The sequence below is a fragment of the Notothenia rossii genome, assembly GCF_949606895.1.
Source record: "Notothenia rossii genome assembly, chromosome: 11".
Classification (NCBI taxonomy): domain Eukaryota; kingdom Metazoa; phylum Chordata; class Actinopteri; order Perciformes; family Nototheniidae; genus Notothenia; species Notothenia rossii.
In genome coordinates, this window is record NC_136910.1 from 11,539,846 (window position 1) to 11,555,111 (window position 15,266).

A 15,266-nucleotide genomic window follows, 5' to 3' on the forward strand; every position below is an offset into this window, starting at 1 on the left:
TGTTGGCTGGTAATTTGTTTATGAAAATGTTTACTTCTCTCATCCCAGCTGGGCCCTTGAAAATGGATCAAAGGTTCACTGTAACTTTAAAATCTGTGTAGCATTACAATTTCACAGGGTAACTACATATGCTTCTTAAAAATGAAAAAATAAAGTATTTATGATGGAAAGTCAACTGATAATAGGAAGTTCACATTTCAAACATTTATCTAGGTTCAAAGAGTTTAAATTTGACTTTTGGTTAAGAATTTGAAACATTAGCCATTTTGAATTTACAATTTTGTGGTAATTTTCCTGTTTTGTTTCTCTTTTCTCCTAAAGCAATATAAAAAATATTGAAACACATCGTTATTTGTATATCTGTTGTTCATTAGTGTGAGCAAACAACCACCTTTTTATTATAAACCGTAATCAGTTGAGTGAAATTAGAAGGGTCTTTTTGCCAAAATGAATGTCAAATATTATAATAAAACAATTACTGAGCATTTGGTTTTAAGCTTTTTGGCAAAACCTTTACGTTTTTGTCTTTTTTGTAAGTAGGCTGTGGATATTATATAATAAAAATAATACAATCATGACTCAGATATACTCTATATTATAATAAAATATAAAAGTTTACATCTTTGAATAGACAACAACGAGACACAGTCTCTGACTAGGACACATATAGACACTGGCACTCAGAATCTCAACAAGCGCCTTAAACTCCAGTTTAAATAGTGAAACATTAGCTTTCCCTTTACTCCCATGTGTACCCGCTATCATCCTCGGTTCTTAAGTGTCCATACGTGGCTTGTTTCTGTGTCGGTGTTGTCAGACAGCATGCCTCCTGCGGTGCAGTTTGTAGCGATGCAGGAGCTCCTGGCGGCTCTTCTTCCTCAGTCCGACAGGCCTCGGGAGATCTCCTCTGGAGGAAGGCCTGATGCTTTCTATGGATACGTTAAAGAAATAAATGAATGCACTTGCAAAGGATGCTGTTACTGCAAAGTCTTAAAAACAGAGTCAAGTTGTACAAGTAAGAAAAGCAGTCAGACAACTAGTCTTAAAATGTATGTAGCTTTGACTCATAAACAGATTAGAAGAAAAGGATCTATATGGAGTAAAGATAATGGAAGGTGGATGTGAAGGAAGGAAGGAAGGAAGGACGAAAATAAGGAAAACAGACTTACTTCTTTCACAGTGAGGTCCTTCATAGCCTTGGCACTGACAGCGGAAGCTCCCTTTGGACAGGATGCAGGTCCCATCATTCATACATGGGTTAGGCCTGCATAGGTTTACCGGCTTTTTTACCTCTAAAAGAAAGGAAATGTATCATAAATGAGTTGGATACCACAGCAAAATGTTTACATAATTTGTTCAGATCCCTTCAAACCCGTCCGCCATCCTTCCACACAATTCCCTGCTAAAAAATAAAGTATTCTGATTCAGTTTCTATAGATGGAACAAGCTGTCCTAGAAAGGTGTTCCTGCCCTCTCACCTGAACACAGCATCTGCACCAGCACATCCTCAAAATATTTGAGATCTTCGTAAAAAGGCACGGAGATCATGTGTTCCTCTGAACCCGCGATCCGCAGCAGCCTGTCTTTCTGAACGTCTCCAATCCCGATGACAAACACTGACACTCCGTTATCTCGGAGCTTCTGAGCTGGAACGGCAGCGTCGTCCCCCCCCGAGCCGTCTGACAGTAACACCACGGCCTTGTTGACCCCCGGCCGGGCCCCTTTGGACGCCGTCAGGACCTCGGAGCGGATGTGAAGTAGAGCGGCGCCCGTTGAACCCACTCCACCCATGTAGTTGGCCTCATCTACAGCCTTGAGGATGGAGGAGCCGGTGTCATGCTTGTCCAGGTTGAAGACGGTGGTGGCTCTCCGACCGTAGGACACGAGCGCCACTTGAGCCACGTCGCGGTTGATGTCGAAATGGACGGTGAGGCTGCGTACAAAGTCACGCAGGATGATGAAGTTATCCGGGCTGACAGCACCGGAGGCGTCCAGGGCAAACACCAGGTCCACTGCTTGGTCCAGACAACCTGAATAAGAAAATAAATAAATAATTGTAATGTTAAAATACACAGACAATTTGTATTTATTAAAAAGTACACAACATGATCTTGAAGAGGTATTTCAAGACCCTAGAAATGCACTTTCTGCTAAATCCAGGTTTAATTGATCCACGTCTGCTCGAAAATGAAGATTTTAAAGATTGAATTCTACCCTATCATCTGAGTATGTATGTAGTGTTGCTGTAGTTAAACATGGCAGGAATTACAAATAAGTCACCAAGCATTATATCTTATTTTGGATTATTCCTTCATTGTCGAAAATATGATAAGATAGCAACGTTTTCTTAAAGAAAGTAAGGTAACGTGATAATTACTGTTCAAATAATTGTAGTTTCTCCTTTCCAAAATAAATTACCATAAAATAGTTAATAGTTAATCACATTTGGAATGACTGACTCCTATTGGCTTTCACCTATTTCATAAGTTATGAATTAGTCAGTCTCTACCTTGCTGATCCACGCTGCAGATCTTAGCCTTGAGCTCAGGGATCTTGGCACTGAACTCAGCTGGTGTGTAGCTGATAGTCCTCTGGGGGTTTCCTGTGATATTATTCAGTTGTTCCTTTAATTTGACTGGTCCCACCCCAATCAGGAAGATCTCTCTGTCTCGTGCATATTTAGAGGGCTCCACCACCTCGTCTGCAGCAGGCGTGGCAGTGATCAGCACCACCACGCGGGGCAGGTCGTCTGTGACGTCCGCAAAGACTGGCGCACTCACAAAACCGTGACGTGTGACGTAGCGTAATGCCTCGCCTGTCAGGGCCTCGCCGCCCACTGGTTGAAGGGCCTCCACAGCCCTCAGCAGGCCCTTCAGGTCCCCTTTGTACTTATCCACCGGTGCCACCACCCGGGTCTCTCCTCCGAACACCGCCAGGCCCACCTTGCTGGGGCTGTTGGAGCCGATCACGCTGCGCAGGAAGCGCTTTAAGAAGGACTTGAGGCGGAGGAAGCCTTCCAAGGTGAGGGTGGCAGAGCCCTCCACCAGGAACAGCAAGTCTACGGAGCAGTCCAGGGACATGGCAGGGGCTGGGGGGGAGGGAGGGTGAAGTTACTGTAGTTAGTTTGAGAGATAGTATGCAGCCAATATAGTCAGAGGTGGAGTACAAATACATTGTTATTGTACTTAAGTACATTTTTCTGGTATCAGTACTTTACTCCGCTACTTTTTACTTTTACGTCTTAAATTTTAAACACAAATACCTGTACTTTCTACTTCTTACATTTTCAAAACAGGATTGTTACTTTATTTTTAATCTGTGTTTGGTGGCGTGATCATTATTATTTAGAGTCATTGCGTGCCTATTGATTTGAACACGATCCGTGTATCCATCATTTCCTGGTCTTCTCTAAAGAAGAGGGACCAATTAAAACGTTGTCATTTTTGCCGTTGCTCAGCATGGAAACATTCATTAGCTAACAATGACATTATTGTTCTATTAATATAAAGTGAGGTCAGTTACTCTTTAAAACAGTTGGTAGTTATGTGTACATGTCGAAGCCCATACTTATTTTTTCAGTTTAGTCAGTACTTCTACTTTTACTAGAGTATTTTTAAACACGAATATCTGTACTTCTACTTGAGTAAAGAATGTGTATACTTTTGCCATCTCTAAATATAGTATCTCAGTGAATGTACAGACCACAGTGTGGGTCTCCTCCAAAGCCAGGAGGACATAAGCAGTTGTATCCCTCTTGCTCATCTGGTACACATGTGCCTCCATTCAGACAGGGCTGAGAGTCACAGGGATCTACAGTTCAGTGGGAGAGAGAGAGAATGGCAGGGAGTTACACAAACACACTTCATTTCAAAGAAAGGAAGAGAGGGAGTTATCGGTGTTGTCACCTGGGCAGATAGTCCGATGGCAGACTGTCTGGTGTCTCTTGTACATCTTTGTGTACCTGAAAAACACACATTTAGACTAACACAGGTTGAAAACGAATCAAAGATTTGTACTGTGTGAGGTATGCATTACTAATATGATAAGCAGCCTACAGTATATGGAAGGCATTATATATTTACATGTTTTCATTTGACAGACGGTTTATGACCAGTGCCGTAAAATTATTATTACGTTGCATTTAGCTTTTATCCAAAGCGACTTACAATAAGTGCGTTCGACCAACAAGATACAAAGTTGAAGAAAACAGAATCATATAAGTACATCAGGTTTCATAGAGCTAAAACATTTCAAGTGCTACTCAACTGGCTTTAGATAAGCCAGTCCTTTACTCAAAAAAAGGGGTATCTCACTTTGATTCCAATGTGTTAACTGCAATTTATTCAAATCTCTATTCACATGAATATCTTAAGAGTCTTATTTCATAGTATCATACAAGCAGCAATCCTACTTTGTGGTGTACCTAAAAGTGCTTGAAGTCAGCTTTTATGAGGAAATTATTGCGCATTTCACAGTGGGTTACGAGAAATATTTTAAATGAAAAGTTTGTTTTCCCTAAACAGTGAGGTTAAGTAGTAATGTGCTGGGAAATTAATTTGTTCAAAGGCCATTTTAAATTTGCCCCGGGAGCTTCTGGCAGAATCACACTTTGTTTTTATTAACAACCTCCCACTGACACAGCACATTGATGGGAATTGCCCTGTTGAACAATCACACACGTCACAGATTGTTATCCCCAGTCTGAGCTAGAATGACACCAGCTTCCTTCTTTGATTATTAACCTATCTCTGTCAGACACTGCTGTGGGAACAACATTCCTACCAAATTCTTCTTCTGGTGATTTACAGGAAAGATTTTACTGAAGAATTATCCAGAAAGTGACAGAACATTTTATTTTGAGATGACATTGAAGCTATTTAAACGTTGACACCAGTTTCAGTGAATAGGGGGGCTTTTCTTGTCAAAAGTGCAGGAATTCCTCTCAGATGAGGAAGACAACAAGGACATTTTGCATTTTCTGAGCATTAACAAACACTTGCCTGTAATATGGACAGAGAGAAGTGTACGGGGAATAACCCTTGGAGCCTTTCCAACACATGTAGTTCCCCTGCAGCTCCTTCACGGTCTCCAGTGTTTTCCTCACACAGGAAAACACCTCCACATGACAGCCTGGGGAACAGGACAGAAGGATGGCAGAAAGACAGGTGTGGATATGAGCCAGATCAGGACAGGACAGGAGTTGGAAGGAGTTAGAGAGAGAGTCACCAGAGAATGAACATAGTGAGGGAGAGGGCAGTTGTAAATACCGATAGTGAAAAGCTGAGGGATCCCAACTTCAGGAATGGCATTGCAGACAGAGAAGGTGCTGAGTGAGGTGAACAGGCCGTTGACAGCATCATTGAAATGCTCGGCGAAGAAGACATGGCTCTCCATTGGCTCACTGGCCAAAGCATGTAGCTCCTCCCACCTGGACAACAAGAACTTTAAAGGTCACCTATAATGCAAAATCCACTTTTTCATGTGTTTAAACATGTGTGTAAAGAGATTCTGAAAGTTTCAAGAAAAAAGATTCGCTCTCTTTTCGTCCTGATCCATTTATATAAAAACCTGTCTGAAAATGAGCTCATCAGATTTTGGCCACTTTATGATGTCATAACGATTTTTTGACCCCCCACCCCCTTATCACCTGAATCTCCTCCTAGAGCACCATTGTGTTCTTTTTAACCAAATATCTCTCAGATGGGCGTGGGGAGGGACTCCTTATTTTCATCTAAAGTAACAGACAGAGAATCAGCACTTTTGAAACAGGGCTGAAACAGAGGCGATTATGGGATGCTACAATGATCTGTTTGGTATTTCCAGCCAAACACTTCAGAGACATGTTTTGTATATATCTGAGGTCACTGAGGTCCGGACCTTGGTAATTTTTTCGAGGTGTATAATAAAACCCGTGAAATAACTGCACATAATTAAGTGGGTTCTTTGTTGTACTTCCATTTACTGGCAGTGGGGGTGCTGCATAACTAAGTAGCCTACATACAGCAAACAGAAGAAGACGACTCCAATTTATCAACAAACAGCCACAGTCCGGACTACCAATGGATGATTAATAAGGGAAGCTGAAATAAATACTTTACATTAAGTTATTTTCGTGTTGTGTGAATAATTATGTGATGCTTTTGAAAGGCAAAGAATAATACAAATATATATATATGCCGAGCCCAGAGTAAAATGCTTTTCTTTGCACAAACTAAAGGGGGACAGCAAACACCAGTGTGATTCTGGTGACAGTACGACTATCTTGGACAAAGTTATAGTGGAGGTGCCAAATCCGGCAGCACCAACACCTGGTCGGCCACATGTGGAAGCCCCTCTTTAGTTTTTAACCTGCTGACCCCAGAGTCAAATGCTGTTGTGTGCACAAAACAATTTGAGGGGGCCTGCCCCCGAGCTCCCCTAGCATGTTTTGGACCTCGGTATTTACGAAATTCTGGGTACGGGCCTGTCTGAGACCTATAATATATTGATAAAAACAGTATCATAGGGGACCTTTAAGAGACTCCAATGCAAACAAAATGCAATCTGTTTTCTTTTCTACTATCACACATACTTGGGGAAGCGAATGCCCACTGCAAACAGGACCACTCCCGTCTCTTTGAGCTGCGCAGCCGCCTGCACCACGTTGCCCTGGGACCTCCCGTCCGATAGGAGGATGACGATCCGGGCCGTAGTGGAGGAGTTGCGTCCGCCTGGGAAACCTTTCTTCAGCACATATTTTAAAGCCAGGCCTGTCTGGGTGCTGCCTCCCCTGGAAATTCAGAGTTTTTAAAGTTATTGTTAGAACCAAACTGAAAATATGTAATAATAGGTAACAATTGACCACATATGATTGCCAAAGCAAACCACAGATCAATTTAGGTTGGATTCCTCTTTTATTTCTTGGATTGAACATGTTTATGGACTTTGCAACATTTCATCACAACCCATTTTAAACCCATGAATGTCAGTCACGATAGGAGCCTTTTTTATCTCACCACTAGACACAGGAAAAAGATTCAGAGCGTCTCATGACTGTTAGTGGACTGACCTTCTGAAACATAGGAAGTGCCTGAAGTGAGGTGTTTAGATGCAATCTTATCATATTTCCCTTTTTCCCAGCTGTTTAAACAATGCTTTCTCTAGGGCTCTGAAACTACAAAACATTATAGTGAAAGCTTCAAAGGCCTTCAGGACTGACAACAACATTGCCTTCTTAGCATACAAGTGCAGATTTATATACGTATGATTCTCTTTCATTAATTATTTTTTAGGATTTGCTTTTGCAGGATTTATTTACAGATTTTGGCTCAAGGCTTACAGACAGTTCAACATAACCAGAGATAACTAAAAATAAATTGGTTCTTTTTGAGTCTTTTTTATACTTTTTGTTTAAAGAAATATTGCAAATACAGAATAGACAAGTATTGCTTGTAAGGTAAGGTAAAGTAAGAATTCATGATTAAACATACACGTACATTATACAGCGGTATAATACAAGGTACTATTTGGATTTGAGGCAAGGGGACAGCTAATATAATTAAGCCTGGGTAGCAATTTCAAAGCTGATGGCAAGCCAATAATGTTAATTCCAAGCTACGAAAACCATACACACATGCACCCACACAATTATCTTCGTCTTTCTCGGCTTGTGCACTAATCCAATATCCAGTGACCACCTGCGGTGTACCCAGTTAATCTGAAATTAATTTGTTTTCCTTTCCAGGGAGTATTTGTATTACTTCTGAATCAGTGTTTTTCGTTCAGGAGCAGAGTTTAAACTAAATCCCGTCCAGATCACATTACTTGTCAAACATTTAAATACACCTTTTTCCATTTTTCAGTTTAAGTCTCGAAACAACATAGACGCTTGTGGTTTGGATGTATTCAAAAAACTGATTACCCCCCCATTTTTTATCTGAGGGTGTAAGGAGAGCATAAACACACCTGTAAGAAATCTTCTTCATGTGCTTCTTCAGCTCTTGTTTGGTAATGTATGAGTCCAGGGCGATCTCCAGCCGAGGAGAGGAACCAAACTGAATCACGCCGACCCGCATCTGGATGGGGATTGATAAGGATTGTGTAAATGAGAGAAAGAGGGACAGAGGAAGACACACAAAACCAATTTGGAAGACAAACCTTGTCTGGAGCGATGTCCAGTGCTTGACAAAGCTTTATTGCGTAGTGCTTGGACCTCTCAAAGCTGCCCTTCCCCACACTGTAAGAACCATCCAGGAGGAAGAGGATGTCCATGACTGCCGAGCACTGCAGTTCTTCCCATGGGAACACGAATATTGTACTTAAGCACACATGTGAGGTACATGCTACTTTATACTTCTACTACAATTTGGAAGCGACATAGTACATTTTATTCCTCTGCCTTAATTTGACAACATTAATGTAGTTACATTGCAGTTTCATATTACTCAAACAAGGTATTAATAAACTAATGAGTTATGATGTACTGTTAAGGATCAGGGCATGAGGCATCTTGAAAAGTAATTAAAAGTTTGCTCCACCTTTTACCAGCTTAACTTAAAATAAGCAAGTGATGTTATATAAACTCAGAAAATAGCCAGTCTGCATAATGAGTACTTTTTGTTTTGATACTTTAAGTGATTCTAATATTTTTTAACTTTTATTAAGGTAAAAATGAATGCAGTGCTTAGTATATTTACACTGTGCCACATTGACTGTGGTTTTAGTACTTTTACTGAAGTAAAAGGTCTGATTACCACCTCTAGGTCCACACTCTCTCAGTCATTGTCTGCTTTGCATTACCGTGAATGAATTGGTATTCTTTTGTTCTTTGTGGATATTATGGGATTATCCTGACAAGGGGTAAATGGGCTGTAGCAGATGAAAATAATACCTTACCATAAAAAGAGACAAAACAGCTTAGCATGCTTGTTTCTCTTTTCCCAGGAGCACTCACAAAAACATCCCCGAGGAGAAAGCAAGTTTGTACTCGCTGGCGGCGTAAATAATCAGCGGTGTTGCCGTCACGTTTGCAGCTGATCATGAAGAGGGCCATTAGAGACGAGGAGAGTGTGCCGCCTATCTGCTTACAAGAAAGTAATCTCCAAACACTTTCCTCTATGACACACACACCGGGCTAATAAGACCACCCACCACCTCAGAGGACTAATCCGAGGTCATGTGCTCAAGAATTTATTAACTATTTACTACAACAGGCTTTAACATGTTTGTGCATGTCTGTCAACAGATTAGATCTCCCACCACAATCTTGTCTTTACTCACTTTCTGCTGCCGAGTTGATCTTTACAATGGTGTCATGGTCAGTTTGGATCTCCTGCACCGAGGTGCCCTGCTGGACTACAAGGGAGAAACAACACAGAGGTTAGGCAAATGTCCACACATATGTAAGTAGACAGTATTATATACATGCGTTTTAGATAGAGTAGTTGGGCCAGCCATAAAAATCAACACTCTATATAAACAGGTAAGGACTTTTTCAAGAATTACATAATGTTGCACACAATTGGTTAATAAATGTGGATAGGCTACCTATTAATGGCATGTAAAAGTATGAGACCACCACAAGATAAATCTGAGTGGTTTGAAGATGATTACTAGGACAAAAACAACCTTTTCAAAACGAATACCAAATGTTTCCCTATCATTGCTATTTATCTCATAAAATGACAACTGAGGAGGAAAAATAATCACACTTATCTGTAAACCTCAACAATTTCCCATGTTAACTGTCTCTATTTAGTATCTTTTTAAAAAAAACATCAGAATTATAATTAAATAATAAATAGGAGGCTTTCCCTGAAGTGTATACAGTTCATTTACTCCTACTTGACCCCCTTTGCAATGGATAATTAAGTATTCAAAGCTAATGTGAGTGGACAAGTGAAGAAAAAACATTCTTTCCCTCCATTCACTGAATGGACGTCGCTCTATTCAGGCATACACGTACAGCCTAAATGGGAACGAGGGGCAAGTGATTTCCTGTTTAAACGCCTGGTTGTCCCTGGTAACCCCACAGAGGCATTTGTCCGGCACAGAGACAGAGCGTTTGACATCTCCACAAGAAAACAGAGTCAACTCTCAGAATAGCACAGAGCTTCTCTCGGATCACAAAAAGTAAAACATATGTCAGTGTGTCCCCTATCAAACTTTGCTGAACAGGCTGTCGCTTTTTGTAGATTTAGTGCCTGCTAATCAGCCCCTGAAGATGTAAAAGGAAAGAAACATCAAATAATGTTTACATGAGCAAAAATGTACAAGTAATATGTCTGCATGACAGAATTTGGTGCCAATATTGAATTTGTCCTCATCCTCTGCTTATCTTTCTGTGACTGAAGTTGTGCAGTTAGTATTTGTATACTCTTTTGAAAATAGGGTGGTATACGTAACAAATGACACTAATGACATTCAAATATGTACTCTGAAAATCATCATCTACAACTTAAGAAAGACTACCAATAATACTGCTATTTACGAGACTAGTTATTAAAATTATTAAGCATTTTTGAGTAAATAACAAAACCTGAAAAAAGGGCCGTAGCGTTCATACATGAGCAAGAAAACATGTCACAATAAAGTGAACAAAGAAAAGTACCACCTGCAACTTAGAGGCCTAAATTCCCTCCTTTTTCTACCATGACCCCTTTCATCTGCCCCTAATTCCAATGTCAGTCCAGCCCCTAAATCCTCCTGACAGTGAACGTTTTCATTCTTGGCAAGGCTTCTGATGGTCAGCAGGGCCCCAATGTTCAGAACAAAAAGTCTGTCTGTTCAGCCAAGTGCCTCTAGCAAAATGACTGTATCTTTAATGACTGTGAATGAAAGCATTGCAGGAAAATCAGTAGCTAGAAAATGACCAAGAATCACATTACTGCCTCCGTAGTCTGGAAGATTACCTTGAAATCAGAGTTAAAAAATACAATCAGTTCACTGACTATCTGGGAAATGTGACCTGACAGGGTGGATTAGGTGGATATGTATCTGGTGAAGCACTGCAACATGCTATCTGTATTGTCAGCACAGCAGGAAAAGAGGGCGTCTTGACAAGGTGAAACGGTCTGCTTTGCTCAAGTTCAAAGTTTTTAAAAAGGCCACTAATAAATACTTCAGATGGTGCTAAAGCTGTCATTTTTGAAAACAACTCAGGATTATATTGCTCAAAGAATCCCCGCCTCTCCCCTGAGGCAAATACCAACTTCCTCAGGTCCGAAACAACAACTGACAATATGCTATAGTGATGCACAAGTTTGGAGGAAATCACTTTGAAGAGAACATAATGGTCTTCAGAACAGCGGATGTGATTTAAGCCGTTAAATGTCTTGTAAAGTATCTCAAGTTGACCAGAAGAGTATCAGTGGAGCATCATACTTTTTACACCACGCAGTACACAAGCATAGACCTAATATACCCCCACAAATACCAACACACTGAACATTTTACTCACTGTATTTGTGAGGACCTTACAACATACTTTCCATTCAAAAACACTGTCAAAATATGCCTAATATTAACAATCATCTCAACTTTAATCACCCTAAAAAACAGCCTTTTTTAAGTATTGAGGTTGAAAAAAACGATCTAACAGATTTAAGGCCATGTTAGCTGTAGCTTCAAGCAAACACTCTTAATTCCCAAACTGTTGAACAATTAGAATAATAAACAATAATGTCTTTGATTAACAAGATAACGTAATCTAATTTTTGGTTTCCTTTGGATAGAGCAAGGCTAGCTGTTTTCATTTGGTCCCCGTATTGATGCTACTGGCTACATTCTCATCTAACGCTTGACAATGAAGAAGCATATTTCCCAAAACTTTAAACTATTTCCTCATTGTATTGTTATTTTGAATTCCATCCAATCACACAGGTGTACCTGATTGAACTGTTGATTGAGTCAATCAAGGATTAACTAGCACACCTGTCATTTTCTGCATTTTCATTGCAGGGTACACATAAGAAGTTTTTTATCTATAGAGATACAAACATCACTTCTCCACTGAAACTGACCAAACAGTAACAAAACCAAGGAACCAACCTTGAAGAAGCACCAGCGTTAGGAGGAGAGGGAGATGGATATCAGGGAGCATGTTGAGACCTGGAATGACAAACAAGGAGACATACTTAGCAATAGGAAGCACAAACTTTAGACCCATGAAATTGATATTGGTATCCGAGGTTGGGAATGACAGGTGTATTTGATGAGAAACGCTAATTATGCTTGAAGTAGTTTTTGTTGGGTTTTTTTTGTCTAGAAATTTGATGTTTTTTGTATTTTTTCTACACGAAGATTTCAATCAAGAGGAGATGGATGATGAAATACAGTTCATGACCCTGGAAGTGTTGTGAAGGTGGAAAGCTCAAATTACAGGGCAAAGGTAAACTGAGGTAGCCTAAGCGTAACATGCTATAAGGATTATAAGGAAGTAGCCGACATGTTTTCACAGCTAAGTGTTGGTTGAACTCTGACCTTTCAAGGAGGAGTGAAAAAAGACATACTTGATAACTGATAGCTTGTAGAGGAACAGTAAGATGTTGGTTAGAGTACTGCACAGCTGAATGGTTAATTTCCCAAAGACCAATCCCATTGTGGTGAAGAAATTGACAACAGCAACTTCCACAAATGCAACCACAATGCACTGGTGAGCTGTAAGTGTTTGTAAAACGGCGTACAAAAAGGATGTCCAGATGAGCATACTAAATACACACTTCACTGTACAACACACAGACACACACATGGTGGGTATTGGGTGGTCCACCTCAGTGTTAAGAAAATGAAAACCATGGAAGAGTGAAAGGGAGCCAATTGACTGCAAAATATGGCTATTCCTTTAAAAAAAAAAGTTATTTATGCAATAATTAAGCACTTTATTTAATCACAGTGGTGGAGTCTATATTATGTTCATCTTTGGAGCTGCATTTGGGCATTTCAAAATCCCCTTCTGTGTGCAAATATGGCATAAAAAAATATTCTGACAGCTGCAACAACATATTAACCATTATACGCATCACAAAGATACAACTAAATGCAAAACTGTTATGTAAAATGTCAATCAATCACACAGGTGAACCTAATTAAATGTTGATTGCATCAATCAAGGATCACCTACCCCACCTGCCGTGTTCTACATGGTCATTGCTGGGTACACATAAGTGTAGGGGCTATAGAGATAAGGTTTGATTAACTCTGGCTGCTGATAAGCTCTGCCATAATATCGTGTGTGTGTTTGTGTGCGCGCGCGTTATGGAGGACAGACGTGCCAGAGAAACCCTCCCGGCAGCTACAGCTGTGTGTATTTCTAACACAGAGATAGAATTGTGTGCAGGACCGAGGCTCTCTTTTAGTGGAGTCTGTGTCTGCAGAGCTGATGTGCAGCGGCTGTCTGAGAAGCCCAGGCTGATAAACATCAGAAGGGGGTATTGATGCTCTATTTGCACGCACGCACGCGCACACACACATTAAAATTGGCTCCCTCTTCACAAGCCTTCTTCTGGATCCGTCCACCTCTAATTTTTATGTTTTCCTCCTTTCTATCCATCAGTGAACAATGTTATGTTCAAATGACAAAGCCAGGTGATTTTTTTGGGTAGTTCAGTGATTTTTGACTTGAGATGGTTTACCCACTACTTTGGGCTATCAGTTATTATCTTGAGGGATACAAATTAAAAATATATTTGCAACCTGGGACATTCCTAACACATTGTTACCTTGAAAAAGGAAGACCTGAGCCATGTTTGTGCCTCCGCTCTGGGTTGGTTGGCAGGTTGGAAAGTGCCTGCGCTCTGTATGGTATAATTAGAAAGGAGTGCTAGTTGTTGGACCAACTTCATACAAAAATCCTTAACCAGTCCTCAGATGTTTAAAAAGTTCTAACGGCTTAAATTATTTTCAGGGTTAGTTACCTTTAAAATAGCCACTTTTAGAACAACTGAAGAACTGTTGATGCTTTAAGCAACAATGTGACATCTTTTGTGATTTATAGCCAAAACTACCTACAATTCAAAATGTCCTGGAATGCATCTATGCATGGCAAGTGTTGAAAGAGCAAACAGGTAACCACACAGAGGATGGAAAGCTCCAGCCCCCTATATGTAATTACATTTCCCAAGCTACTCTGAAACTGAAACAAAACCCCCATCAAATACAATATAACTTTCGATTTGCAAGTTGACCTTTCTTTACTATCTTCCAACACCTGGTCACTCATAAACATTGGTCAAGGCAGGTTTAAGATGGGGCCAGAGGTTTTGGCACTGACATGCAACAGTAGAAGAGGTTAAAACCAAACTAAGTGATGCCTGTCAGCCTGCTTAAGTACCAAGTCGGCAGGTTAAGCTCAAGGAAAACCTTTTGATGCTTTTAGACCGTAAGACACAGATCCAGCTTCTGCAGACTTGTATTTTAGACTCTACATTCACAAAAACATACTGCCCATTTTGCAACCGGCATGGTAATATGTTGACGTTTATTTTTAATACATGAAACCGATGGAAGTTTTCTTTTCTTTAACTTTGTCAATTCATCTGTAAATGCACGGATACTCGGTCGGTACCCTGACCTTCTTAAATATAAGGCAGGTCTTACCATTGTGGGACACCCAAAATAAAGCCAAGCGCATCCAAATCTGACGTGCTGCACAACAGCAGGTTCCGCAACTAAGCTTTTCCTCTAAACGCGACTAAATGATTCCACTTACCATGCGCTGTTCAGTGCTCCTTTGTTTTCCTTCGGACAGCAGTCCAAACCGGCTCCCCACACCTGTTTCCGCACTGGTCTGATCCTCTGGGGATTTCTGCTACAATCTGGAGAGCAGCGACCCCACCTACTCGCCATGCCCACCTCTGATGTACCTGCACCGGTAGGGTCTAATTTGTCCTCTTCTTCCCGCACAGGACAAGTATGGAGGGGGGGGGGGGGGGGGTGACTCAGACGCGTTGTAAACGTTTAACTATGACTTAATTTTAAATATTTTTGACATTCTGTATGTTTGTTGTTACATGATGTGTATTTTGAAAATTATGTAACTTTAAAAAAATATAATATATCATAACTTAGTACTTTTTAATGCATGTAAATGTAAGCTCTTTTTTCTGCTGTAGCCAACTACACATTTCCCCTCTGTGGGACTAATAAAAAGGTATTCTGATGCAGCACTCCAAGTTGACAAGAAAGTTCGATCTTACCTGTATTAGACTGAATGTGTTATGTACAATTACTTACAAAGTATTCAGAAATAAATGTTTCCCTCACAAACATCACACAATAAACTTCAACAG

At 40.4% G+C, this 15,266-nt stretch overlaps 1 protein-coding gene across 4 annotated transcripts; it reads right to left on the reverse strand.

The window, feature by feature from the left end:
- Positions 1-2: 2 nt before the first annotated feature.
- On the reverse strand, positions 3-14,805 carry vwa2 (von Willebrand factor A domain containing 2). 4 transcript variants are annotated; one of them, XM_079657161.1, is made up of 14 exons: positions 14,687-14,805; positions 12,028-12,087; positions 9,259-9,333; positions 8,137-8,270; positions 7,945-8,054; positions 6,572-6,769; positions 5,268-5,428; positions 5,001-5,130; positions 3,906-3,961; positions 3,703-3,810; positions 2,510-3,088; positions 1,479-2,030; positions 1,170-1,292; positions 3-929 (listed from the first exon to the last, which is right to left on the reverse strand). In XM_079657161.1, exons 2-14 carry the CDS (start codon positions 12,077-12,079, stop codon positions 814-816), a joined length of 2,394 nt encoding a protein of 797 aa, XP_079513287.1. In that variant the 5' UTR covers positions 12,080-12,087; positions 14,687-14,805; the 3' UTR covers positions 3-813. The 4 variants fall into 4 exon arrangements, with proteins under 4 accessions (XP_079513287.1, XP_079513288.1, XP_079513286.1 ...); XM_079657162.1 differs by lacking the exon at positions 14,687-14,805 and adding an exon at positions 13,100-13,199; XM_079657160.1 differs by lacking the exon at positions 14,687-14,805 and adding an exon at positions 12,489-12,981.
- Positions 14,806-15,266: the final 461 nt, after the last annotated feature.

Coding starts and splice junctions, on each gene's coding strand:
- vwa2 (XM_079657159.1), bottom strand. CDS start 12,727: ATGTGTGTGTCTGTGTGTTGTACAGTGAAGTGTGTATTTAGTATGCTC. Junction 3,962..5,000: donor TCTCTCTGTCCATATTACAG/GCAAGTGTTTGT, acceptor TGTGTTTTTCAG/GTACACAAAGATGTACAAGA. Junction 3,811..3,905: donor CCATCGGACTATCTGCCCAG/GTGACAACACCG, acceptor ACTGAACTGTAG/ATCCCTGTGACTCTCAGCCC.